This window comes from Emydura macquarii, unplaced genomic scaffold (assembly GCF_026122565.2).
Source record: "Emydura macquarii macquarii isolate MOO-44397 ecotype Brisbane River unplaced genomic scaffold, CSIRO-AGI_Emac_v2 contig_3108, whole genome shotgun sequence".
NCBI classification, from domain to species: Eukaryota; Metazoa; Chordata; order Testudines; family Chelidae; genus Emydura; species Emydura macquarii.
Window position 1 is genome coordinate 1,385,416 of NW_027133245.1, and position 27,222 is coordinate 1,412,637.

At 39.5% G+C, this 27,222-nt stretch overlaps 1 protein-coding gene across 3 annotated transcripts in view; it reads right to left on the minus strand.

Moving 5' to 3' along the window:
* Positions 1 to 6,772: 6,772 nt before the first annotated feature.
* LONRF1 (LON peptidase N-terminal domain and ring finger 1) overlaps positions 6,773 to 27,222 on the minus strand; it is a 28,899-nt gene continuing 8,449 nt past the window's right edge. Inside the window, exons 3-13 of one of the 3 annotated variants that reach the window (XR_010916674.1) lie at positions 26,197 to 26,319; positions 25,258 to 25,404; positions 24,488 to 24,728; positions 24,304 to 24,400; positions 20,543 to 20,657; positions 18,663 to 18,784; positions 14,979 to 15,137; positions 14,682 to 14,844; positions 13,794 to 13,946; positions 11,734 to 12,150; positions 10,085 to 10,215 (exon numbers count right to left, since the gene is read on the minus strand). Coding sequence is in view for 2 of the 3 variants with exons in the window: in XM_067530545.1 (XP_067386646.1) it covers positions 10,057 to 10,215; positions 13,794 to 13,946; positions 14,682 to 14,844; positions 14,979 to 15,137; positions 18,663 to 18,784; positions 20,543 to 20,657; positions 24,304 to 24,400; positions 24,488 to 24,728; positions 25,258 to 25,404; positions 26,197 to 26,319 (1,479 nt within the window). In the remaining variant the exon portion in view is untranslated. Of the gene's footprint in view, positions 10,216 to 11,733; positions 12,151 to 13,793; positions 13,947 to 14,681; positions 14,845 to 14,978; positions 15,138 to 18,662; positions 18,785 to 20,542; positions 20,658 to 24,303; positions 24,401 to 24,487; positions 24,729 to 25,257; positions 25,405 to 26,196; positions 26,320 to 27,222 lie in introns of all 3 variants that reach the window. The other 2 variants (XM_067530546.1, XM_067530545.1) reach the window with 2 other exon arrangements.

Sequence of the window (27,222 nt, forward strand, 5' to 3'; positions counted from 1 at the left end):
CAAGCAGCACACTATATTTATTGCTTTGGAGGCAGAGGAGGCTTTGACTTTAGTAGGGGTTCTCAAACTGAGGGTTGCTACCACTCAAGGGATCACAAGGTTATTACGTTGTGGTCACCAGCACCTGCACAAAACAGCAACTGTTTTCAGAGCTGGGCAGTCACCCAGCAGCTACAGCTCTCTGGCCTCCCAGCTCTGAAGGCAGTGCTGCCACCAGCAGCAGCACAAAAGTAAGGGTGGCAATAGGGCGCTAAGTCTTCTGTGAAAAGTGATATTGACAAAACTTTGTATGCTCTCAGTATTGAATAGTAATTTAAAAAAAAATTCTGCTTGTAACTCTTAAGTTTGATCAAAATGTTTGTCTTAATTTATAAGCAGTGACAAAAGCTAAATTCATGTTAAATTGGCTTATAAATTTAGCATTTAAAATAGTGTTAAAAGTTCTTAATTTATAAAGGGGTGTTGCACTCAGAGGCTTGCTGTCCGAATATGGGTCGCTAATACAAAATTTTTGAGAAACATTGGACTAGAGGTACAGGAAGAAGCCCTTATCCCTACAGGTAATTTCATGGGTGGTTTAATGGTCACATTTAAAAGATGGACCCTACTGCTTTTAAAAATCTTGCCTACCTCAAAGACGTACACAGGATGACCTTTTACTTAATTTATGGATCTTGGAAGGAATGAAGAACTGAGCTGATCCTGCTGGGTTTTGAACCTCTAATCCTTGAGAGTTTAGAAGGAGGTTTGTGTTACATATCTATTGTGATAGGAAACATGTTTAGCATTATGGAGGCATCTCAGTGTGGTGGTTATCCATGCTAAAAATAGCCTTTCAGTAAGATACTGTAGTAGAGAGAATATGAGAGTAGAGAGAACATGGAGCATGGGCCTTCGTGCAATACCTGTGGCCTGAACTGGTGGCTATGAAGTAAAGTCAGGCCATGTATTAGAATCAGATGGTTAGGGTTGGAAGGGACCTAAGGAGGTCGTTTAGTCCAGTCCCCTGCTCAAATCTGGACTAACCCCAACTAAATCATTGCAGCCTGGGCTTTGTTAAGCCAAACCTTAAAAACCTCAGGATGGAGATTCCACCACTTCCCTAGGTAACCCATGCCAGTGCTTCACCACCCTCTTAGTGAAAAAGTTCTTCCTAATATTCAACCAAGACCTCCCCCACTGCACCTTGAGACCATTGCTCCTAGTTCTGTCATCTACGACCACTGAGAACAACCTAGTTCCTTCCTGGAGCCCCCTTTCAGCTAATTAGAAGCTGCTATCAAATCCCCCCTCATTCTTCTCTTCTGCAGACTAAACAAGCCTAGTTCCCTCAACTTCTAAGTCATGTGCTCCAGCCCCCTAATCAGTTTTGTTGCCCTCTGCTGGACTCTCCAATTTGTCCACATCCTTTCTGTAGTGCGGGGCCCAAAACAACACAATGCTCCAAATGTGGCCTCACCAGTGCTGAATAGAGGGGAATAATCACTTCCGTTGATAGGCTGGCAGTACTTCTACTAATGCAACCCAATGTGCTGTTACCTTTCTTGGCAATCAGGGCACACTGTTGACACTCATCCAGCCTCTGTCCACTGGAACCTCCAGATTCTTTTCTGCAGAACTGCTGCCTAGCCAGTCAGTCCCCAGTCTGTAGCTGTGCCTGGGATTCTTCTGTCCCAAGTGCAGGACTCTGCATTTGTCCTTGTTGAGCTGCCTCAGATATTTTTATTTTTTTTTGGCCCAATCTTCCAATTTATCTAAGTCACTCTGTATCCTATCCCTACCCTCCAGGGTATCTACCACTCCCCCCAGCTTAGTGTCATCTGCAAATTTACTGAGGGTGCAATCCACCCCATCCTCCAGATCATTAATGAAGATTATTAAAGTAGATGTTTAAAAGTTCACTGTCCAGTACATGAACTTGGCAAGAGTACTCCTAGCATTGTTAAAACACAGGCACTCCTAAGAAATATCAGGTATTGGGTATGTATGTGAACACATTACAGAAGATTAGCACAGGTACATCCTGACCTAGCACAAGATGAGGATTTCACAGAAGTGATGACTAGGGATGTTTTGCCTGACATGTCTGGAGCAAGATGCAAGGGGAGGTAACAAGAAGATGTCATGAAACATAAAGTGGTACGTAAGTTGTTTGTCAGTCTATAAATGTAAGAATACCTTGCCTTAACCTTTTGTGTGACCAAGGGGACAGCAGAAATTCCTGCTACTCACTAAGCCACTCCTTACTACTGGGCACTCATGTTAATATACCTGTAAGCATGGAGCACTAGTATTGTGCCTTAAGGGCAATAAATCTGGCCAAGTGCCATTGTCACCAAATCATGCCTGTGGTCTTTCTTTGAGTAACAGCAAGGTCTGCTGAATTAGCAGGCTGCACTATCTGCTCGTGCTAATAATGGCAGACCTCCAAAAAGCAGCACCAAGCAGCTGCAATAGCTAGTAGCCTAAATGGCAGTGCTGTGGCAATGACACTCCAGCCTTCAGCACTTAACAGATACAAGTGCTCTTAACTGTGCCAAACAACTTTCAGATAGAACCGTTAGATTTGTGTGATCTACATAAGTTGCAGGTCAGGAGCAGAACATGCCTATTAAGCCTTAGTTGAGTAACTTTCTAAACTATAGGCATAGGTGAACTCTATTTCCAGAGTAACTTCCCAGGTTCCCTTGTACTTGAGCATATACTTTCATTTCTATTCTGGCATCTATGAGGCTACCAAACTACTTTGCAAAGCTGGATTATTATCTCCATTATATTTTTCAGTACTATACCAGAATAAGATTGCCAAATTGGAAACAACTTTGTGCTTTTGACTGTCATGTGTTCATGCTGTGGAACTGTGCTTCCCTTTAAACATTGTCTGCTGATCACCAGCGTCTTGGTTTTCTGATTGTGATTAGACATGGTAAAACAAAGCTATTCTATCCTCATGTAGAAAATTGGGCAATGGTAGTAAAGAAACAACTACTGCTTTCAGAAGTCTCTTCACTAAATGCCTTTCTCATGATATCTTGTGTATACTGTGCATAGCACAACAGGGGACTGTAGTAGAAAATTGCTGGTCTATAGCAAACACTGAACTTGCTGCCCTTTGTGTTCAGTCCTTGTTCTTTCCCTGTATGTAATGGTTTCGGCCATGTGTAAGCAAAGCTACTTTGTGTCCTGAATATTCTACCTTCCCTGGAGTTATTGAACCCTTTTTTTTTTAAAGCGATCCCTTTCTATCACCAGAACACAGCTTAGTGTATATGCAGAAATCAGTTTAATTCTAGTTATTAGCTGATTGTTAAATTTGATTTTTGGCTCATTCTGATACCTTCTGAGAATGGGTTTCTGCTTCATAACCTTCATCTTCTCTAAGAGCTTTCTGACATTTTGACCAGGGATCTCCTGGGTACTTCAAACCCTTTCTTCCCCACAATCCCTTGGGCTTAATTATATTAATTGAAGAAACCTGGAGTTTTCACTCTTCTACCACAGAGCTGCTGAGATTGAAATCTAATATAGGAGTAACTTGCTGTTACTAGTTAGCAGCATTCGAACAGCATTTTCTGTTTTTATTTTTCCATTGGTCATATTGATTTTTCAGTATGGGTCTTCCCAGTCCTATTGAATTTTTGGGTGGGTTTTTTGGGTATTTTTTTTAAAAAGCAGTGCCAGTACTATAACCATAGGGCAGAGCTACTGATTACTGCCTTTCTGACTTTGCACAAAGTCATTTACAGGACATGGAGAATTTCTTAACTGGATATTAACTATTTTACTTACTGGCTTTTTCACAGGTTTAGCCTTCAGCTGTTGATTTCCCTAATTGTATACAGTGCTGACCTCTGTTCCACTATTTACTGAAGTGTTGGAAGACCTGCCTGTCATAATGGTTCCTATCGCTAGTAAAATTGTCAGTATATATTTAAAAAAAACTAACCTGTAACAAGCAGATTTAAATACTATATTTATTTGAACTCCCATACTTCATTTAAAAAAAAACAAACAACCCTGTATTTTCAACTATATGTTATCTTAAGAATCAGCTTCTTTTTAAGTGGCATGATTAGGAAGTACATGGTCTTGCTCTCTATAAGTTTAGTAAAAGGCTTTGGTTCATATAACAAATTTTTGGCTTATACTAACAGAAATAGTGTGAACTGCTCAGAAATAAGGGAGGGGTCTTAATGCGTACTGATCCTAAATAGAGCTGGTTGGGAATTTTTCAACAAAACATGTCAGAAAATGCCTGTTTGTTGAAACTACTCAAGGGAAAGGGTTGGTTTTTTTACGAATTTCCAGTTTTGAAATTTGATTTTGAAAAGCATTATTTAAAAATTGCTTTCTACTTTCCAAAGTGTTTTCTTCACTGAAATAATACAACTCTCTAATTTCATACCTGTGTTTTCACACTTCTTTTCATTTGGCTGTTTTGTTAAGAAATGTGCAGCAGAGATATTTACTTGCTGCAGTGTTTTGGGGTTTTGTTTTTTTTAATTTTCTGCTCAGGAAAAAGGAATAGCAGGTGCATGAGGTTGATGTGCTTAACAGGGAGTTGTAAAACAAAAGCTGTGTGGTTCCCCCCCCCCCCCAGCTTTGATGTATGAAGAAAGCTTGAAGGTTTTTTATATTAAAAATTCACAGCAGCCCCATTTTTCCTGGAAGACCAAACAAGATCGGGGTATCAGACAGCAATAAAGTGAAACAGAATTTAGTGGGACCTGTAATTTTTATTCAGACTATTCAAAATCCTACTTTTTGATAACATCTAGTATAATTAAAATAGCCTTCACACAGTTGGAAGAAAATAATTGTTTTGGTGAATTCAGCAATGTCATCCTTTCAGTTTAGATCTGAGAACCACTCTGCAAGTGCAGGGTAGCAAAAATAAGTGTCACCCACTCAGATGTAGGGGAAATCCATGGCGTTTTCTTATGCAAAAAGGGGGGGGGGGGAACCCACCACCACCACCATCTACCTAAAAGGGGCACAAACTCCATTTTATTTGTCTGCAAGTCACATTTAATCTTGTTCTGTTCTAAAATGAGACTGAAAATGTTGGGGGTTCCATATTTAGTATTTCTCATTCCATTATTTCACTAGAACCCTGTAATATTGCTGTAATTTAGGCTTCTTAGCTTTCAGTAAGGCTGCAAGTACCTATCAGGCACTGAAAATGCTAAGAGCAATTAATTATTTTAGAATAGTAATGGAAAGGGTTTGGTTTTTTTGTTTAAATATCAGCACTGAATGAGGAAGCTTATCAGGGATTTTTTTAAATGCAGGCTTACCAGATGGAGGTCTTGTTCAATCCTTCAGCTGCTATTAGAGGCAAAAGCACCAGCAGTTGCCAGTGCTTTTTGTGTTGATAGCCACAATTGGCTCCACATATTACTACACTTCAAAAATATGGCCAGGTTTAAGCTCATACAGAATGTCTACTCTTTTTTAATATAGAAAATGAACACTATACCAATGTTCTATTCTTGCTATCCATTAGTCTATGTAAAGTGTAAGGTATTTGAACACTTGGGTACTGACAACTGTCTTTTCTATAATGCACTATATCAACTCTGAGAAATTAGTAATTCAAGGTAGTAGCCTGCTGGTTTATGTACCAATTTCATGGCCATGAAAAACGTGTCACAAAACGTGATATTGGCCCATCCCCATGAAATCTGATCTCCCCTGTGCTGCTGGGAGCACCCCAGCCTGGCTGGAACACTCTCAGCCACATGGAGGAATTCATGTCTCCTGGTTGCAGGAACCTCCAGAGTCAAGGTGGCATTCCTGCCAAACCCCCACCCCCCCCACACACACACCAGGTTTGCAACCGCCCACAATCCTATTTTGGGTCAGGAAAACATCTGAAATTGAAATTGACCAATTTTAAAATCCTATGGCTGTGAAATTAGATAGGGCCCTATGTATGTGGAAGATAGCTGTTGGCAGAACTTTCTTGGTTTGAAGTTCCTTTACTCTCTAGCACTTACATCTATTCTTATAGTTAGAACCCAGCTCCAATGTGATCAAGTCAAGTTCTGGGGCTCATTTATTTAGGTAATAAAATATCTTATCCTTACAGGTGGAGAAGCTCCCATGTAGTAAAAGGTATCATCACAATACCCTCATGATGTAAGAAATTATCCTCGGTTTTCAAACTGGGAACTGAACAGAGATTGAGACTTAGCCCCTATTTTAAAAGAAAGAAGAAAAAAAAGCCTTGTTAGAACCTAAACTTGAACTAGATTGCTCAAGAACTGGGTCCACTGCCTTTACTACCCCACCATCTCCTCCCCCCAAACACAATTTATTTCTCCAGGTTTGTCAGTCAGCCCACCTCAACAGTTTTTGGCATTGGATTTTTTTTAAACTTGTTTTCTATAGTTTATTGACATGCACTTGGAACTGTGACCTGTGTCCTTTAGTCTAAATTTAAATTTGTAAAAAATGGCCACAGATGTAAAGGGCTTTTCAAGAAAAAAATAAGGTGGTGTCAGCTTTCTCTGATGCAAGAAATATTAGATCTAAATAAAAACAGCAGCAGTGATTGCAAAGAGCACAGCAGTTAATATTTGAATGGCGTCTCACAGTTAACCAGGCTAACTGCACCTCTGACCCTTCCTGGTCTGAGTGCACCTTCTCTAGCTCTCAGAACTCTAGCCATCACTCATCAGATGATTCCCGTGCTTTCAAGCCCAGGGACCCAGGGTTGCAGTCCCCTGCTATCAACCATGATTATCTAAGCAGGTCTGACATCCAGACACTGCAGTTCTGTTGCCTCTGGGATAATGGCAGAGACTAATCAGCCCCCTTAAATCAAAGTATTTAGAACAAAAGCATTTTAGCATCTAAAATAAAAAAGCAAACAATATGCATGACTAGCATGTCAGGTGCTTGACTGTCTTCCACATGATAACCCCCTGGTAGAACTATCTCCCTACAAACTCTTCCATGGAGCTTCTCTCTATCTGCTTGTCTCCTTCTCAGAGTTCACTTCTCTAGACAGCCCCTGGCACCTCACATCCCTTCAAAGGAATCAAGTCACTTTTTTAACTGTTCAGTGTTTTTTGATCTGTTAATTCCCAGTTTTGGCAAAACAAGGATTGCAGCTGGTTGAAGATTAGTAAAATAACAGCTTGCCTCATCTTTCATGTGTGTGCATGGGTTTTCTTATCAGGGAAGCTACTGCATCACTTTCATGCACAGACCTTACTGAATTAGAGCATTATAGGTGTAAACATTCCACTACCCTGACTGTAAATTAGACCAATACAGTCATGAAATTCTAATGACCTTATACATAGTAACATCCCCTTAGTGACTTGGTCCCCTATAATGTTCATAAAATTGTTCTCAGTAACTACAACATATCAGCTCCACATCTGTCAGAGTGAACACAAGGAGGAGGAATTTAGCATGGTACAAAGGAATAGTAGTAACCAAGAGATTATTTAAGGTAAATAGCCAGAAAACTTTCCCAACAGTAAGCTGTATTGGAGTGTGATATATATAGTATCTTTCCAAGGTACATGAGGACAGTCCCATTCCTGCAGGCATTTAGAACTAAACATGAAAAGTGCTAGGAGACATGAAAGAACAATCAGACTTGTAGGTGAGATTCAGGATTTTTTCCACCATTCTCATTGTGTGGACCACCATTTTATAAAAAGACTTCTGAACCACCTTCCCTCCCATTGACAGTCTCATCCCTGGGGAAACCAGAGAGATTGGTTATGTAGAACAGTAGTATTAGGAAAGTAATATTAGTAACTCTCTATAGTGCAGTGAGTTTTGTTCTTTCGGAAACAGTAATTTTGCTTGTTTATTTTCTCCATTCAGTATCCGCTTTTCTCCAACAGACATTCTTCTTCCTCTGATGGGTGGCAGCTTCAAAACAAGGAGACAAATCCTATTGCAGCACAGTGGCCTTTAGAACATGCAGTTAGGGTAGCTCCCCCTTTTCAGTTCTGATAGGGCTGCAGGTTCTTGTTTGTAATGAAGAACGGGGAAGCTTTAAAAGCAGCCAGAAAGCATGTGACTAGCCAGCCCTTCAGAACATTAGGAAGTACTTATTTTGGGAACTGCAGGATTAAATCTAGATTTCTGTCATATTTGCTTTCCATGACGTGGGGGGAACAAAACAAAAAACCCCATTGCTGCTCCCACCTCTGGAGTTCCAACAGATGTGAATAGGATTATCCTGGTGAAACTTCGCAACTGGTCAAATACTAATTTTAGATCAAGAATATCTGCCACTTAATACCACGGAAACACAGTGGGAATAAGATTAGAGTTGCTAAAATACTGTCAACAGTGCCTGACAACAAATAAGTAGGGGTAAGAGAAGCAAATATGGGAGGGAGAACATAATACGTTCGGCTTGAAGGCTTTAGGCAGGTTAAGTACTTGACTCAAAACAAAAACAACTTCAGCTAAGACCCTAAGAAGAGAAGAGAACTTAATGAAAACTGGCATTTTCTACAGTTAACATTAAAGAACAGAAAGTTGTGCTGAGCAGGCTGCAAGAATACTCAAATTGCAAAAAATTTAAGGTGCTTCTAAATATCTGAAGTTTAAGGGTTGAGGACAGAACAAGGGACAGTGAGTTTTTAATAAAAGGCAAAGCTCAATTTCTTAAATTCTTAAAAATGTCAGACACCCTCACTATAGTGACAATTTAAAATAAAAAAGGATGCAGAAAACAAAACTACATCCATAAACAAGACAGACAAGTTATTCTGGTGGGACCTTGTTGGTTCCAGGTCTGGCAGAATAGGAATTGATGGTGAGAAATCAATATACATACCATACTCATGTCCATGAAGTGCTTGCAACCCTGATCCAGACTAACAATGCTTCTGGCTCTGGGTAAGACCCTTCTCCCTCCCCCAAATGGGGATGTACAAAAACAATTTTATAAAAAATTAACATTTAGTTAAGTTACAAAATATTACAAACTTAGCTTTTCTTGAAAATTAAATACATTAGCAAAAGCAAGATTTGTAAGAAATATTTTACAAATGATTTACATACAAGGAAACTAATGGGTCAGACATTCACAAATATGCAACCAATGGATAATTACAAAAGTACCAATTGGCAGCATGAATTCTAACCTTGCCACTGCAGTGGGCTTTACTATTAACATGAATAAGGCATAGAGGTACTGAACAAATTATAAACTTTTTTTAAATCACACTTTAAACTTTTTTTTCCCCAAAAAAATCTGGATGCACCATTCCTAGTACATTATATTAAAGCTTTTTGTTAGCAGCTCTATAAACTACTTGAGTGCTCAGAAGGACCACCAGTCTGAAAAGCCCAATACAATTCAAACTGGTGCTAAATGTTTGTTTTCAATTTTCCCTTTAAACATGTAAAGTTATAGGTATGTAAGCCATATTCACAGTTTAATTATCTTTGACAGAAGTACCATGTTTTTTTGTTTTTGTTTTTTTTTTGCAGTTGTTCCTTAAAACCGGCTCTAAATTCAGCATATAATTCATGTCGCCTATTTTGTGATGCAAATATTTACAAGATAATTAAGAATCTGTGCCATGTTCAAGACAATTCAGCAAGAGCAGTAATTTCCAACAGCAACATTCAATACTACATGTCAAATATTTGTGCAAATACCAACAGGACAATTGTATCTGAGGCAAGCTCTTATTTGCAAAAACTTGAATGCATCCTTAATGCTGTAAACTTGGACCGTCAGCCTTAAGTCTTGCACTTCCCACAGCTTTAAAAAAAGTCAGTGGCAATAAATTCTCAAGTCTTAGAATGATAGTGCAAATCATAATGTAGAGTTTTTCTACATTCGGTGGCTGGATTGATTTTTGTGCGTACAACTTCAGTGGTCTATCCTTCTAATTGAAGACAGTGCCCGTTTGAAGAACCAGATGTTCATAAAGTTGGTGGAGAGTGGAGGAGGAAGCAGTTTCATCATACTTTTCAAACCAGCACTCGATGTGCAAAGGCAGCAAGAACTCCAGCTGTGATTACAACCAGAACAGAGCAACTCTTCAGGAAGATCCAGGCGGTTAGTCACTTGGACTGGTCTCTAGAAAAATATGTGAGAATACGCTGGATTTTGATTAGACGTTCTTTCAGAGCCATCATCGAGAGAACAGAGAGCTGATACCTGGGGTCCACTGGGAGGACAGCTAGAAGCCACCAACACCAAGCTGGTCCATTAGGTGTTGCCTAAAATTAGAGAATGAACTGGATTATTAAATTAACAATTTAGCATAAGACTAATAATATGCTGAATGACTTGAAAAAGACAAAAGTTAACCATAGAACAAAGTTAGACTAAACACTAGTAATCAAATAAAGTTATAATCCTCCTCTTCTGATGATTCAACCAAGTTACTCTCTCCTCAAATCCCTTCTCTCTAGCTTCCTGTTTTATACTGCATTTAATTCAAGCTCCACATCCTCATCTTGGTCCAATGCATAATTGCTCTCATTCTTCTACTCGCCTTCTCAATTCTGTCTACTCCTTAAACTTTGGTAGTTCTCCAGCTTCCGATCTGCCAAGCATCTCCCTTCTTTCCTCAAAATACATTATTTCCATGAAACTTTCCACTCTTGTTTTCACCAATAAGCTACCTACACTCCCTCTTATAAACAGAATAATTTTCTGATGTCTCATTGTTAGTGCAAAAAAATCATTTAAATTTATGGCATTACACTAAGCAGTGTTCCCCGTTTTCAGTTTTCATTTGAAAAAAATTTTTGGAAATTTTTCCGTGTTTATTTTCCAAGCATTAAAAACCAGGATGAAATCAGGTTAAAAAAAATCATGAGAAATTGGGAGGGAAACCCCCCTCAAAAAATATTTCATAATATACGCATTTTACTAACAATTGAAACTTTTTTTAGTGTACAAAAGTATTTTTTTAATGTCTCTCAGTGAAAGTAGTTTTTCCAGAAATCCTGGTTTGTGTACACTCGTATAATTTTCTTCAAAGTATCCTCACTCATTTGAGTTCTTGGAGGCAAGTCCAATTTTGAAAATAAGCGCTCTGTATCAAAAGATCCACGGGGTAGACTCAAAGCTTGTCATGCCACTTCGCTGAAGTTGGGAAGTGTGTCTGATTGTTCCAAAAAGCCAGCAGTGAGAAACTGGATGTGTCAGTGTTCGGCATGTTCAAGTAAGTAGTAAATTCCCCTTTCAGATTTGAAATTTCATCTGGACAAATGATTGAAACACTCTAGCATAATGGTTGTAGTCTGCTGCAAAATTCACCTTGAAGAATGGATGCAACACCCTGGATGACAGTCCAAAAAGAATCTTCAGCACCAAACACTTCAGGGTTCAGATTATGAGCCAGGGTCCACTCCAATTTCTTGCTGAGCCTTGTGTTGAAGGTTTTGAATGCTTTTTTTTGTTTGTTTCTTGTGTTCTGGGATCGGAAGGATTTCCAGAAACACCTTATATGTTTCTCCTGCAGTTTTTGTGCTCAATTCAGCTGAGATTTCGGTTGTCAGGATCTGGTAAACATCTGTATTGGCAAATCTGTTGGCAGCAGTCAAAGGAGATTCCAGTGTTTTGTGTGTCTCTCACAGTGATTCCAAGTTTTCAACAATGAACATTTCTGTGGTGCACAGAATCTGATGGTCATTGTGGTTATTTGCTAGTCTCTAAAGAGTTTCTGCTTTAGAATGAACAAACTCAGAATAAAGGAGACGTAACAGCACAGTCCACACATTACTTACATGACAGGCAGAGACGTACGAGCTCTTCCACTGATGTGGCACAACAGGGGTAGGTAACCAGCAGTCGGTTCAGCACTCATCTTGTACTGTGTAAAACAAAGCCTTCAACTTGTTTGCATGCTTAAAAACGATCCCAAATCCAATGATACAAGATTTCACGTCTTTCGTTTCTTCTGTAGCAGTGCACATCAATCAGATGAGCAGGATAGGTAATACATAGCAGCTCCATTTTCTGATTGAGTTTAATCTCCCATGCAAACATAGCTATGTAGGGAGCAGAATCTGTGTCAGTTGTGGCCACATTTTCCCAAGTTAGTTGGTATATCTCAAACATGTCCGTTATTGCTGTATTTTCAAAACAGGTGTCAGCAGAGAGGATGACTGTCACATCAGCACAAAACAATGCAGGTTTATTCACTTTGAAATTAAAAAAATGAAAACAAAAGGCAATTAACAGTGGTAGTCCAGTGAAAAAAAAAGAGCAAGCACAAAATCACTGACAAGATCGTGTTGTGTCCTCTCTTTCATTAAAGCTCTAGTGAAAGCTCCTGATATTGACTGTTTATTATCCTGAAGCTCACTTTCTTCAAGCTGCTTGTGTCACTTGCTTTCGATATGCTCTTTTATTCTGACCTCAGTGCTGCAGTTCTTGCAGTGCAATGCATCCTCTTCATTCCCACCTTTACTTTTCTTGAAAATTTCTACGCACTGATTTTCTTATTGGTGTTCAGGCACAGATTTGCATTTTCACCCCATGTTTACCTTATCTTTATCTGTGGAGGACTGATTGTTTAAATTCAGTGCCACACTAAATGGATGCAAAGAAACAGGCAGGCAGCACTTCCTTGTAAGCCAATCATAGCACAATATTAATGTTGTTTAATTTTCCGACTTCTACCATATATGTGTTCTGTTTTTTACACTGTGGAACTGCTTCAGTCTCAGTGTTGCAGGACACAACAATCGTGTAAAGCATTAGTATTTAACAAAAAGAAGTACCTGAAAAAAATACTAAGTGGATTGATAAATAGGTGTAAATCAGTAAGAACCAAACTCCTTTAATAAAAAAAATGGTAATATCAGAGAGAGAGGAAAAAAAAGTCAGTAAAAATTGAAAACGTGGAACACTAGCAATAAGCAAGAAGGTTGGAGTTCCCAAAGGAGAAAAATCTGATATAATTGCTAGTGTTGCTATTTGAAATGTTGTTTGAGCATGTGAAGTGCTATATAAATACCAAGTAATATTAACTTCTAACTGAAAAGTGATTGTATACCAACTAGTCAAAATTAGTCTTGCAGAAGCTTTGGCTGAAAAATATAAGTATTAGTGCCCAAGATATAGCCCTCTGTTTGAAAAAATTCTGCAGATTACGTGTCCTTGTCTTCAGGATGAAATACTACTAATATAAAAGTAGCATAGGAGAAACTTGTAATGAAAAAAAATTTAACATTCTTGGCTAAATGAAGCCGTTCTTTAAAGGCAAAGTTTTCAGCTGCTCTCAGGCCTGCCTTCTGTTCACAAGTACAATTTGTACTTGCAAAAGCTAAGTTTGTATTTCTTGTACCTACAAGATCTGTACCCACAGTGAGGTAACTATATAGCTACTAAGATTGCTACAGTCCAGTGTGCCCATAAAGATGAAATTGCAACAATTGATATCTAAGGCCAAGTTTTCATTCACCAATTAACTGAATTAGGTACAGTGTAAAACAAACCTATTTGATCAATAGTTTAAAAAACTATTTAAAATAAAAGATGATCATGTTAGCTTTTCGCTAACTTTGTAGATAAAATTATCTACAAAAGAAGCATTACCGCCCTACCTGAAATGTCAAGGAGGGATCTATGCACAGCAACTGCAGCACAAAAAAGGGGCAGAATTACCTCCTGTTGCTGCTTAAAGAAGGGATACAGGCAATGGAAATGGTACTGCGTCCTCCACACAGCAAATTCATGGAAAAACTGCTTCAAGTCTGCTATGTTTAAGAGTGCAGTTGGGTGTTTTTTGTTTTTTTAATTAAAAAAATAATGAATAACTGATGCCAAAATCTTAGCGCACCTGTAGGTTTTCCTCTCTTTCTGGCATCGGACCAAAGTGCTGAAGGATCTGGCTGCGAAATTTGTTTCTTAAGTTTTGGAACCAGCCACAAGCCTGATTGTATACCACATCATGAAGCTCTCTCAGTTTCTTCAGCTCTTCTTCATCTGCAACCTATGATAGAACATTAGAGTAAGCTTAAATACACAACAACAAAGAATGAGATAATCAGTCTAACACACATTCCACTTAAACTCTGTTAGTAACTTATTCCTTAAGCCTCCGCATTCACCCAAGCCTTGAGGGATGGTGATGGGAGGAAGAAAAACATTGTGGTACAGAAAACCCTCACTTCAGACCAAATACCTCTCCTAAAATAGCAAGAGGACAAGAATTATGTAAAATAAATTTGTGTTTAAGTAGGTCATATTTAGAGTCCTGCTTTAAATCATTCTGCATATTTAATATACATTTGACAGGCCCACTTTTACACTATATTATTTACTGCAGTCAACATTAATATAAATTTCTGCCACAGCTAAACTCTAGAAATCAATACTTTGGCATGTTTTATAGTTATGGTGGATAGCTAGTAGCTGTCCAAAAAAACCCCACATCTTATTTAATTTAAAAAAATGTATTGACTATGGGCCAACTCAAAAGTAAATTTACTTCATAAAAATTGATAGTGGGGGGTGGGGGAAGCACAATTCTAAGAGAAATGTTTGTCATTTTGAAATCCCTAGAAAAATCTTAGCTACTTCTATTTTTCTTCAATATGGGAGAACCATTTCTCCCAGCAATTGGTCAGTGATCCCAAACATTTGAACCAGAGTCTTTATGAACAAATGGTAGAGCAAATTAAGTGTTGGCTAAGATGTGTTACTGCTCAAAAAGAATTCTAGATACCTTAATATCTTCTAAATATTCGATGTCTGCAGTACAATAGCCATCTTTCATCCCTCTTTGTAAAACTCTAAATCTCTTTCCACCAACTGTATCAACAACAGACCGCCCATCAGGTAGAAAATGAATATTCCTAATTTGCAGCATACAACCATAATCTGCAAAACTAGAACCAGAAGCATCATCAGCAAGGTTAAATTAACATTTTTCAAACATTTTTGCAATAAAAATGACGGGGAAGAGGAGTAGGGAATCATGCAGGACTCTTAGTTGCCTAAGAATATCAGAATGTATGCCTACTTGTTTTGAGGGTCACCGATACACATCCCAAATTGTTTAGTCCCAGTTTCCATACTTCGGCGAATCATCAGTCGGTATCTTGGCTCAAACACATGAAGAGGACAAGGCACAGTGGGGTATGCCATAGTGCAAACAAACACCGGAACACTCTTGGTCAAGCTAAAGACAAACCCAAAATAGATTAAATATGCATTCTGAAATCTAACCACAAGATTGTGCCAAGCCATAATAATTAACAGCAAAATCGTTGCAATACATTTATTTTGCCAAAGGCAATTTAAAAAAAATAAAATAAAGAGAGTGCTAGGTGTTCCTTGTTTTTCATTATACCTGAAGTCATAAAACATCATATAATGTAAAATATAGGGTAGCGGATTCCTTCTCCACTGCAAAGCCAAAGGAGACAAGGCTCTGAAGTGAAAGGAGGGAGGGCAGTGCAGCAACCATGGGGGGACATTTATTGCTCCTTAAACATTTAAGAGAACATTAACAAAGTGTATTATGGACACTGTTCTATTCTGATCAAATATTTATAGTCAGAATTTTTTTTTTTTTTAAATAATTTGTAGTATATAAAGCACCATTGAAAGAACACATTCCATGAGATGCACCGGTCTGTGAAAATGTTACCAAAGTTAAAGGATAGTTTCTGTAGCTGCAGTTACGGTAAGTAACCAGCTGAATTATTTTCAGGGATGGACTCCCAAATAGGGGTAGTTCAATACAAGGCAAAATTTGCTGTGCAACTACATGGCTCATCTAGGAGCAGCTAACTGAGGGAATAAAATAGATTTGGTCAAGGATTTGAAGATTTGGTCAAAACTGTAAAATTGCAGTCAAAGGCAGTATCTGTTCAAGAAGTATCAATGTCCTGAGTGGATAGGGACCAAAGCCTATGAAGCACCCTTGCAAATCTCCATCCATCAGCAGAACAGATGTAGACTGATATCTGGCAGGTGGGCAAGGTATATTACAAGCTGTATAGCAAGAGCAGATCCAACCAGAAACCAACTTAGAAAGGCTCTACCTGGACACTGGCATTTCTTTAGCTCTGTTCACAATAGAAACAAATAGTCTCAAAGAGGCTAAAAAAAGTCCAGTCCTGTCCAAATAATAGGCCAGTGGCCTTTTAACATCCAAGTTATGAAGGGCATCTTCTTGTCTAAACAGATGGGGTCTAGGATAGAAAACTAGGATGTGAATTGACTGGTTTATGTGAAAGTCTGAGGTACTCTGAGCAAGAAACATGGGTTTGGTTAAAGTGATACCTTTTCTTTGAAAGGCAGTGTGTGTGTGTGGGGGGGGGGGGTGTGTGGGGGGGGGTGGTGTCAGGCACCAAAGTTCTTGGCTCACCAACTCTTTGGCCTAAAAAGACTATCTTCATGGAGAAGTTTAGAAGCAAGCAGTAGCTAGCAGTTCAAAGGGAGGCTTCATCAGAGAGTTAAGAACTAAGTTTAAGTCCCAGGTGCGAATAAGGTATCTGACATTTGGGAAGAGATTAGATAATCCTTTGATGTATCAAGAAGTTGCAAGGTGAGCAAGAAACCCTCCACCAGAGAATTAAATGCAATGATGGCCACTACATGAACAAGCTCAAAGTAAGATTTCTTTTCTTCAGAGTGAGAAGATATTCCAGAATCTCTGAGATGGGAGAGTCACCAGAAGATAGGTGACAGTAGGTACACTAGTGGTAAAATCTTTTCTATTTCTGAAGGTAAGTCTTTCTGGTGGACTCTTTCCTGCTATTCAGCAGGACTTCATATCCTGTTTCTGAAGAGGAGAATGCTAACCCAGAAAGCCAGGCCTTGAACTGCAGAGTGTAAATATGTAAGATATCAAGCAATTTATGCTGGATCTCTTGGACTTCTAACGGAATATGAAGCGTCTGCCACTCTTTCATCAGGTCCCAAAATCGTTTGAAGTCATCCACTGGAATCAATAGTGGTGACAGCCTCATCCGGGGAGGATGAGGCTATGTTAGTCCGTGGTATTGCCGCCTCATCAGCTCTCCTTTCTTGTTCTTCAAATTCCTCCTCCTGTAGAAGAGACTGATGTGGAGGGACAGAGGTAACTGGGACATTCCACAAGAGTGCAGAGTGCCTTAAAAACCACTGTCAGCAGGCAGTTCAGGGATCCCAGTATTCCTATTGGGGAAGACCATACCAGAAAGGGGGAAGGCAGCCAGAGCTGGTCATACCAGGGGTGATGCTTGGCAGACTGTGGTGGTAAAAGCCTGGAAGCTCTTTTCAATGATGCAGGTTCTTGATAATTGAAGGCGGGCAGGTAGTCAGCAGTTCACTGTACTGAGACCTGAGAAGCTGAAGAACATACTTCCTCATATTCCAATGGAGAAGCAGACAAGTGTCTGTCAGAATACATATTGGTATTGGGGCCGACAGTACTAGTGAAAGTGAGGTACCAGGGATAACTCAAGCTGCATACCGGGAATCTTGAGCTAAGCAAAGGAGACTCAGGCTCATCAGAGAGAAATTGGAACTCCTGTGGTAAAGTGAGAATCTGCATGGACATTTGATGAATCCCAGACACTGAAGCTTGTGCTTTCAAGAGGAGTCCGAGATGTCCTGACTCTTGCTGTACCAAAGAGGTAGCTGCAGATACGGGCAGAAGTGCCAAGTGCTTGGAATCAGAAGCACCTTTTTCAGACTTCAGTGGTACTGAGGGTTTTGGTATTGAAAGATGGGTACAATGTGTCTTTGACTTGGAGGAAACTTCAGTACCAAGGCTACTTGAAGTCACTGAGTAAGCCTTTAAGGGATGTAGGAATTCTGGTACAGCAGGACTCTTAGTAATATGGTCTCTCTGAGAACTAGCTCTTCTTGGATAAGACTTTCCCCATTTTGCTCAAAGGTCTCTCTCTCAAAGACCTAGAAGGTAACTGAGCTGTGGAGACTGACTGGGCACTATGGTAGTTTGGAGGCCAATGTTTGGAGTGGGAAATACCTCAAGGCCTGGATCTGAAGCCGGACAAAATGACATTCCATCTTGAGGAGTGGATGTTCTTGCTGTCCCTCCCGGAGCGACTATTAAACTGCAAGATTTGCACGAGCTTTAAGACAAGCATGTAACCCAAGGGACTGGATACAGTGTGAGTGGTGATCACTAACTGGGAAGGATTCCTGGCAAGTAAGGCAAAGTTTGAAGCCTGAGGACTTGGGCATGCCCCAGGAAAAAAAAGGCTTCTTTAAAGAAGAGCCTCATATATGGGGGGTAGGAGTGAGAGGCAAAGCTGCGATCAAAAAATGAGAAAAGAACCTCCAAAAACGAAAAGCACACTAACTCTAGGAACTACAAAGAATAAAAATAAAAATAAAAATAAAAAGATTTAAAATTAAGTTCTAAAAAACTAGTTTTATTTTATGTAATTCCTGTAGGAGGGCAGAGGTGAGCACTACCGGCTTCTCTATCACAGGCAAAGGCGGTCTAGAAGGAACTGAGGGGCAGTCCATCTGTCACAGCCCTATATATCCTCAGTATAGGACAGGAGGATAACTGGGGTGCATGTGTGGCCTGAATGAGCACTGCTGCCCAAAATCTCTGATCAAAGACACATGCACACCTCAAGTGGAACACTCATAGGGACATTACTGGAAGAACAATGTTTGCTTTGCAAAAAGACAGTAAGCTTGCTTTCAAATTTCCTTGGATAAAAAAATGTAGGCTTACTCTGAGTGTTCAGCAGTTTCTTCATCATGAATTCTTTTTCTCTCAGATAATTCATCAGCCAGGTATTTCACCACTAATTCTTCCAGTAGTACTGTGATACTGTATTTCCTAATTGCCAAATACTGAAAAAATATATATATTTACTATAACATTTCTCTTCCAACTGTTTGTAGTATTCTTAGACAACTAACACAAAATGCAGTTCTATTTTTAATTAAAAGTATTGTAATTCTGTAATTAGATATGAGATTATATCTGTCCTAACAAAAACAGTATTAAAGAGACAAGTCAACTTAAATCTAGACATTCTTGAAAGTCTCAGCTATGATTATTAGTTGTAACCTCTAAAATTACTGTAAATGAAAGAACAATTCTCTATTTTTCAGTTTACTTGGTGCATTTGACAGGACTCCTGTCTTGTCAGTTTCAATAGTTCCTCTACATAGTCAGTTCCCCCAGCTTTTCCACAGCCACAAGACATCAAAAATACAAAGGAAGAGTTGATGGCAAAAATTACAAGAGTAGGCAAAGGAACTCTTACTGACAAGGTGTGACACTGTCTGGATTAGGAGTGACCATTTATAATATTATTCAACAAATCTTGCAAAATATGCCATATTAGGTATCATTGGAAAAGTTATGATTTACTGAATATGATAAGTTCATCTATATGTGTATCATCTTTGTATTGTAAGCTATGAATGTGTGAGATATTCCTGTATCTAAAACTTGTGCTGTGCTACTGAGTGACATCCCCAACAGATTAGCATCTGAAGAGAATAGGAGCATAGGAAGAGAAACTGGGGAGGGGGGAGGAACAGGGTGTTCCCCTATGAGTCACCAGGACATGTAGGAACATGCCTGTGAATAGGAACTCTAAGAGCTTTTCCCCACCCATGTGCTAGGAGCTTGTGTTTGAAACCAGGATGTACAAGCCACTTAGTGCAGCTGCATTAGTCTCTGCTATCTCTCAATCAACTATTCTACAAGTGAAGCTTTGAAATAAAGGACTGAGATCCATCCAGGTACTGAATGTACTCCAGAGGAACTGTACAAGTCAGAAAGCTCACCAATACTGCTGAGAATCTGATATGTTTGGACTTTGAAGTCTTATATATGTATCTGATTGCTTTGATCATTTAACATCTCTCAGCTGGGTTTTTTTTTTTTTTTTTCCCTTTTATAATAGACCTTTAGTTTTAGATACTAAAAATTAGCTGGCATTGTGGTGGTTTGGATCTTATCCAAAATAATATTGATACAGTAATGTGGTTGACTCTTTGGGGATCAGGAGAACATTTTATACAGTGAGCAGAGTTTTAAAAAACTTCTCACTTTACTGGACCTAGTTGCTGATTGGGAGCCAGAGACTGAAATGCAATAAACGGGGCTGTGTAACTTCTTGTTTTAGCGTCTTGATAACCAGTGTGGGGAATCAGGGACAATGTTTGTGACTGGTTGGTAAATATAACTTCAGTGTTAGCCTCCAGTTTTGGGGAATCTGCTCTCCTTTTGCAACCAGCCCTGACCTTGGCATTTTCAGGTAGGCTACCTTAGGTACTTAGGTATAGAATTTGGTAATGTTTTAATTCTACAGCATGGTAAATTATGCTTGCATCTGACGAAGTGGGTTGCAGCCCACAAAAGCTTATGCCTGCAGAAATTAAAATTGTTCATCTTTAAAGTGTCACAGGACTATTTTTTTTTTAAATGTGGCCACAGAAACATGGAACCTATGAGGTCCTGTCAATACCTAATTGATTGGGTTTTCGGATTCTAGAAGCTTCCAAAATTTAAATGGGACTCAAGACATCTGGTTTTAGTGTGATAGTGTATAAAGTTCCTTCTACTATAGTTTAATAGATGTTCTCAAGATTTACCTCTTTTAAGCTCTCTTTACATAGGGGACACTGTGGGGCATGGTCTAAACAGCGTTCTAAACAACTCTTGCAGAAGGTATGTCCACAAGGGGTTGTCACTGGCTCAAAAAATAACCTGAAACAAATTATTTAAAAAACAAACAAAACAAAAAAACTTCAGTCAACACTTGATAAACAATGATCCTAACATCTTTTAAATCAATTTTAAAGAAGTCTAGCTACACTATAAGAAAGCAGACAAAAGTTGAATGAAAATCAGAAATAAAAGATTTATGCTAGAATGTTGTTCTAAAATGTATTTTCCATTTTCTCATCACTGCACAACTTAATGTATTCTGCACTTCATAGTCAATTTGATCACATTTCTAGGTACATATTTAATGTCTAACAGTATATTTATATAAATAAGTCAATGCTTTAAGGAAGCACTGTCTGGATTTAACTTAATGCGATATTACAATGGTTATGATATGCTTTAACCACCATCATATGCATATACTATAACTACTTATGATTTTCAATATGCACCATATGTTCTAAAGTATGTGTATGACACACTAGGAAGATTTGAAGTTCCAAAGGAGTCAATTAAATAACTAAGGAAAAGAGGGAAGACTTTCAAAGGAAAGGTGTGTGTACGGCTAGACTGCTTTAAGAATCTCAACCAATACACCTAAATTTAGCCTTTGGATTAAGATAAGTGTTAAACAGTATTTGTCAATTTATCCACCAAAACAAAATGACTTTTTTTTTTAAGCTACAAAAGTGTATTCTAGCCTTATAAGGCTAGAATTTATAAGGCTTCATTTTCCCTTCCTTGTGTTGTTGACATTTCAGCATAGAATACCATTTTTAACTCAACTATTAAATACAAATATTACGTCCTTACTGATAACTCATCTACTAAGGGTATGTCTATACAGCAATACAAGCCCAGGGTTAGTGGAACTCCAGTCAGCAGAGCAGTGTCAGGGAACCCTGGGCTTGAGCATCTACATTGCATTTTAACCCTAGGTTAAGAACTTTCTTACCTGTGCTTGAACCCTGGGGTCCACACAGCAGTGTGCAGACATGAGTCAAAGTAAACCTATCCCAGAGTGCTGAGCGCCATCCTTCCCACCCGTGTTGACACTCTAGCCTTACATATGTGTTGCATTGTGGGAAAATTCTACTGCCCACCCTGTTTCCTAACTTTGACTGTGTTATTGATGGGACTCAGGTGCCCATAAGGAGCACGAGTATATAAATTACATAATTAGCTCCTTTGGTGGCTGTCTCAGTAGAATGATTGTAGTTTGAGAAAGATTTATATTGAACTACCACCTAATGTAAGGATTGGGCTCTCCAACTTTAGACTGAGGCACATTGGCAGGAAAATACTCATGTGCACCTGTTCTGAGGATAATCAAGACATCAGTCTCCAGGACCGTCAAAATGTTAAAATGAAACTTCAATTATTAATTTTTAAAACAGGATGTTCAGTTAAGGTGTTTTTGTTTGGTTTTATTATTTAATGTCTGTCTGTTTTGAAGCTTGACATAAAAAGTAGATTTCAGAAGAAAAAACACACACCCCAGCCTGGCTGCTGCCAGCTGCAGAGCGGTGAAGTGCATCCCTGGGCTTAGGGATCCCCTGGGGGTGCTAGAGCACTACATCCCAATTCCTGCCCCCACCTCACCTGAGGCAGGAGGGGGCTCCTACTCACTACCCTCACAGTGCACATTGCCCGAACACCTCTTCACACACAGGTGTACGGAGGATGGGAGGAGCTGGGAGCAAGGGACAGAGAGCAGAGCAGGACCAAGTGGCTTTCCTGCAGGGACGGGGAGCGGCAGGGCTCTTGGCTTAGTACTGGGCAGGGGAGAGATGACCCTCAATATCAGGACAGCTAGGAGCTGCCACCTGTCTGTCAGCTTTGCTCCAGCAGTGAGGAGCTGGAGCTGCTGCCGCAGGAGGCTGCAGGGACATATTGGGGCTGGCTGCCACTCACTGTCCTGATAGTGCATGCTCTCTGGGTGCACAGGCACGCACAACTCCAGGCAGGGCAGGGAGGCCCAGAGAACGGGGACCAAGTGGCTGTCCCCCAGGGAGAGGGAGCAGTTGGGATGTTGGGGGGTCATTCTCCCCCAGCCATGCTGAGCCATGAGCTCTGCCACTCCCCCTCCCTGGAGGGCAGCCACTTAGTCCCTGCTCTACTTTCTGGACCTTGCTTCCGGGCCCCCCCTGCGGCTGTGTGTGCAGGAATGCCTGGACAGCGTGCACCAAAATCTGGCTGTGCTCTTGTGACCAGGAAGCAGCTCTTTTTGCAAAAAGCTTCTTCTAACTGATCTCCACTGAAAACCCTGCAGGCTCTCTGATTGTGTACTTGCAGACCAGTGTTCAGCAGACAATGTGTTAATGCTGACCTGAGCTGCCACTGTTTATAAAAGGAGGTGTGGCTTCCATTTGCAACAGAATGCACCACAAAGGGTCAGCACAGAGGACTACGGAAGTTGCCCCAAGGAATTTCTGGGACCCATCAAGCCAGGGACATGTACACGCAGGAAAGCAATAGGGCTCAAACCCTAGGTTCCAGGTGAACATGGACTCGAACTCTGCAGCCCTGCAGAATCCTGGGACCCTACGTTCGAGCCCTAGGTTAGCACAATTAGAGTGCGGACACAAGGGGGATTGGGTTTCAGCCTGGACTTCCATTGCTATGTAGACATCTTTAGACGTGTAGACTAGTGGTTAACAGCAAGGGCCCAAAAAGGTCTATGCTGTAATGTATGCCTAAGGTTCAAACTCAGGCTCAAGCCTAACCCCTCTCCTTTCATCAACATGCAAATCACACTAACCCAGGATTCAGTCCAAGGGTCCCAGGACCCCACGGGGTGAAGAATCTGAGCCTTACTCAAACTGGGACCCAGAGGTCAAGCCCTAGTGCTCTGCATTGTAGACACAGCCCCGCTGGACTTGTGCTCTGGGAATCCAGCAAAAAATATTCCCCAATCCCATGGGCCATCTTTCTTTGTCTGCTGCACAGTAAAGTTTTTTCACCATGCACCATGAACAAAAGACTAGAGAAGTGATACTCAGACTTCAGTGGTTCAGGAATTAGCAATCAACATTACCCAAAAGAGCCACAATACTGTGAAACGCATTGTTTCTTTTACTACAGTACTATATATTCATATTTAAACAGTATGACAATGGAAATATTTAGGTTTTTATATATAGAATTCTCTCAGCAAAATTACTGACCAAGTATTATTTTATCAACTACAATTGGTTAACATCATAGTAAAATCATACTGATTAATAACTTAGATTGAGCAACCATATTTTGGAAGGGCACTAGAAAGTCTGAAATATTGGTGGTTGGATTCAGGCTCGCATAATGGAATGCAGATGCTGAAGCCCCAGATTGGGACTCAGAGTTCAACAATTCCTAACCTCGGGTTACAAATGAGTGTAGATGCTAAAGCCCTAGGTTAACAAACCCAGGATCTGCTAACTCGAGTTCTACTAACCCTGGTCTTAGTATTGCAGTGTAGACATACCCATAGACTAAGACCAGAAGGGACCATCATGATCATCTAGTATGACCTCCTGGCCATTGCAGGCTACAGAACTTCACCCACCCACTATTCTCAACTAAAATGCACATCTAAGGCAAGTGATAACCTCTGTGCCTCAGTTTACACAAAATAAAAAAGCATCTGCCTACATCTATAATGCAGGTATCATACGGAATATACTATACAAATATAAAATATTACCGCATGCACAGAGAGCACTCAAAATCTGCCACATCGATCAAGTTCTGAGGAACTGTTCCAGAAACGAGTGAAAATTCAGAGTCCCTTTTTGTAGTTTCTAAGAAAAACAAGATCAGAAGCTGTATGAAGACAAGACAAAAATCAAAGTAAAGTATGTCTAATCTTGACATAAGGGGCTATTTACCTCCTTGTTTTTTATGTTTGCTTCTTCCATCTTCACATACAATTGCATCCTGTTCTGAAAGGGAAAGCTTCCTTTTTAGGAGAGCACCTTTTTCCTGGCCAGAAAGTAGAGGTTCAGAAGAAACCCTCTTTAAGCCATTTCCTTTAGCAAGCTTTTCTGTTGAGTTAAGAGCATGGGCAGATTGTACACGATTTAAGCTTCCTCTGACAAACTCCACTGTTATCTCTGGTACTTCTAAATTCTATAGAAATAAAATGAACAAAGCTAACAGTACATATTCTCATTTTCAAATTTCAGCTAATCATTTATGACAGTTGAACATGGATAAATAAAAGCCAAATTCAGATAACAACAAACTTATCCACTGCACAGCTAGACTCAATGGTTAATTTATAGAATTTGGCAGGCCAGGAGCACCTGCTGAATTTAAAAAACGGATTAAAATCCTCAGTTTGCACCAAAGGGGAAAATAACTCTGGAAAAGAAATCTATCTTTTTATTTAGCATTATTAGCAGAAGTTCACTAGATGTGTTTTTTGTGTTGTTAAAAAATTACAGTACTCTCATAGCACTCCCTCTTTCCAGATGATTCATGAAATCTAACAGAAAAGTCTACATCTAGCAGGAAGAAAGATGTGGCAGCTTATATGTCCAATAAAAAAGGAACTTCACTAATAAAAGTTTGATAAATAGCTTAAGTCTGATGCCTTGAATTTGTCTACTAAACAAGGTAAAAATATGTATATTACTACATTGTTTTCATTACTTACCTGCTCTGGACAAAGCTGTAGATTACAGCCAGATTCTTCCATTTCAGGACCAAGTATAAAAGGTTTATTTCGAATATGTGGTAAATTCCAAGCAGATTCCTTCAGACTCTCTCTCACATTTTCTGGTGACAGCAAATCACACAATGTCTATAAGATAAACATCTTCACATTAAGATTAAGGGGAAAAAAAGATCCAGTTACAACTTTAGTTAATATAACTACATAACTACCATGAAGAAGCTTACTTTTTATCAACATTTCTTTTTAAATATATCCTTTGACTTATTCTCTACCTTGGCTGTTGCACAAGTTCTGTTCAGTATAGTTCTGCTCCTAATTAAAGGTTTATATCCTTATCTCCATTCATAAGAAGTTAAGCTCTTAAGTTCCCCCCTTACAGGGAGTAAAGATCATCTTCTCTTAACTCTTGTTTAGTTATACCTCAAGTAAATAAGATATAGTTCTGCAAAAATATTAATCTGCATTGTGCAAAGTTGACAGTGCAGGGGTATTTGTATGCACAGAATGAAAAGCTTAAAATGTTTGATTTCTTAATTTGTTGAAAATCTACAGGAAAGTATGAAAATCTGATTTCTGTAAAACTGAGCAAAATCTGTTTTACCTGAAAACCAGACCAACTATAATTCTACATGAGTTAAGTATACATATTCTTCCCTTAACCCAACTTTATAAAAAGGTATTTTTGTGGAACACATGAGCACTCAAACTCTTATTTCATCCAAATACATTGGGACCATCTACTCTACACAGAAAATTAGATATGTGAAAATAAAATCACTCAAACTTAAGTTGAACTTCATCTTATAATTAGAGGGGTGTTGAGTATAAATACATTAAAAGACTGAGATTCTAGGGTAATGTGGGCCATATAAATACCTAAGAGATAAAGAGTAGTGCAGTTTATAAATACCAAGTTACCTTTTCCACTTCTAGCTTTGCTGGAGCAAAATCCTCATCAAGAGATAAGCACTGTAGGAACAGTTGTAAGGCATCACCTACAAAACCAGCATCATGCAGAACTTTTGCTTTCCTGAAGTAAACCTGAAGATATATAAGTAACATTTGATATTTTTATTAAAGAAACTATAATATTAGTATTCAGACACACTAAGGCATCACATGTGTTTTCCATCTCATATGGAGATGAGTTAGAGATGTTGTGGTAGGGAAGAGAATATGCCTCTTCTGCAGACCTTAGAAGGTCCATAGAAAGGAGGAACGTACCATGCTGTCTAGCCTCCTTCCCCCACACAACTATTTTAAGATCTGCAGGAACAGCATGAGGTCTACAGGAAGGGGAGACTAGGTAAGACGAGGGTGTTGTGGACTGCAGGAAAAGAATAAAATCCCTGTAAGTAAGCCTTGAAAGGCTCATTGCCATGTGTTTCCACCCCGCACTCCCACCACGAGCCTTTGGGTGGAAAAATTCTTTGACCTGGACATGACAGCAAAAGAGGACAAACACAGGAACGGATTTTAAATGACAAATTGAATAAAGTTGCATTTTAACACAGAGGAGGCATACTATCTGCTCTGTCACCTATATTCTTACATACTAGACATTTTAAATGTGTCCAGTGAGGGAACTACAGTGGTCCTATTATACTCTCCTCGGCCAGTCTGGCCACGTAAGAAAAAATTCCTTCCTGACCCCAAAACAGGCAACTGGTCAAACCTGCTACATCCACAAAAGTGTCATAGCTACCAGTATGGAATAGGGAGGGTGGGGATGTTGGAAATGAGTAAAAAGAGGCTCCGCATAGCCTGGGCTAGGCTTTAAATTAATGAATGGTCCTCTTGTCCTCCCCATCAGTTACTTTCTTCATGTCCTTTCCCATTGACAAGTCTCCCCAATGATGGATTTTCTCACTGTGCCAAAGCCCTCTATTCTAGCACAGGGAAAAAGCCAGATACTTGCTCTTTTTTAAAAACTGAAAGCTCATG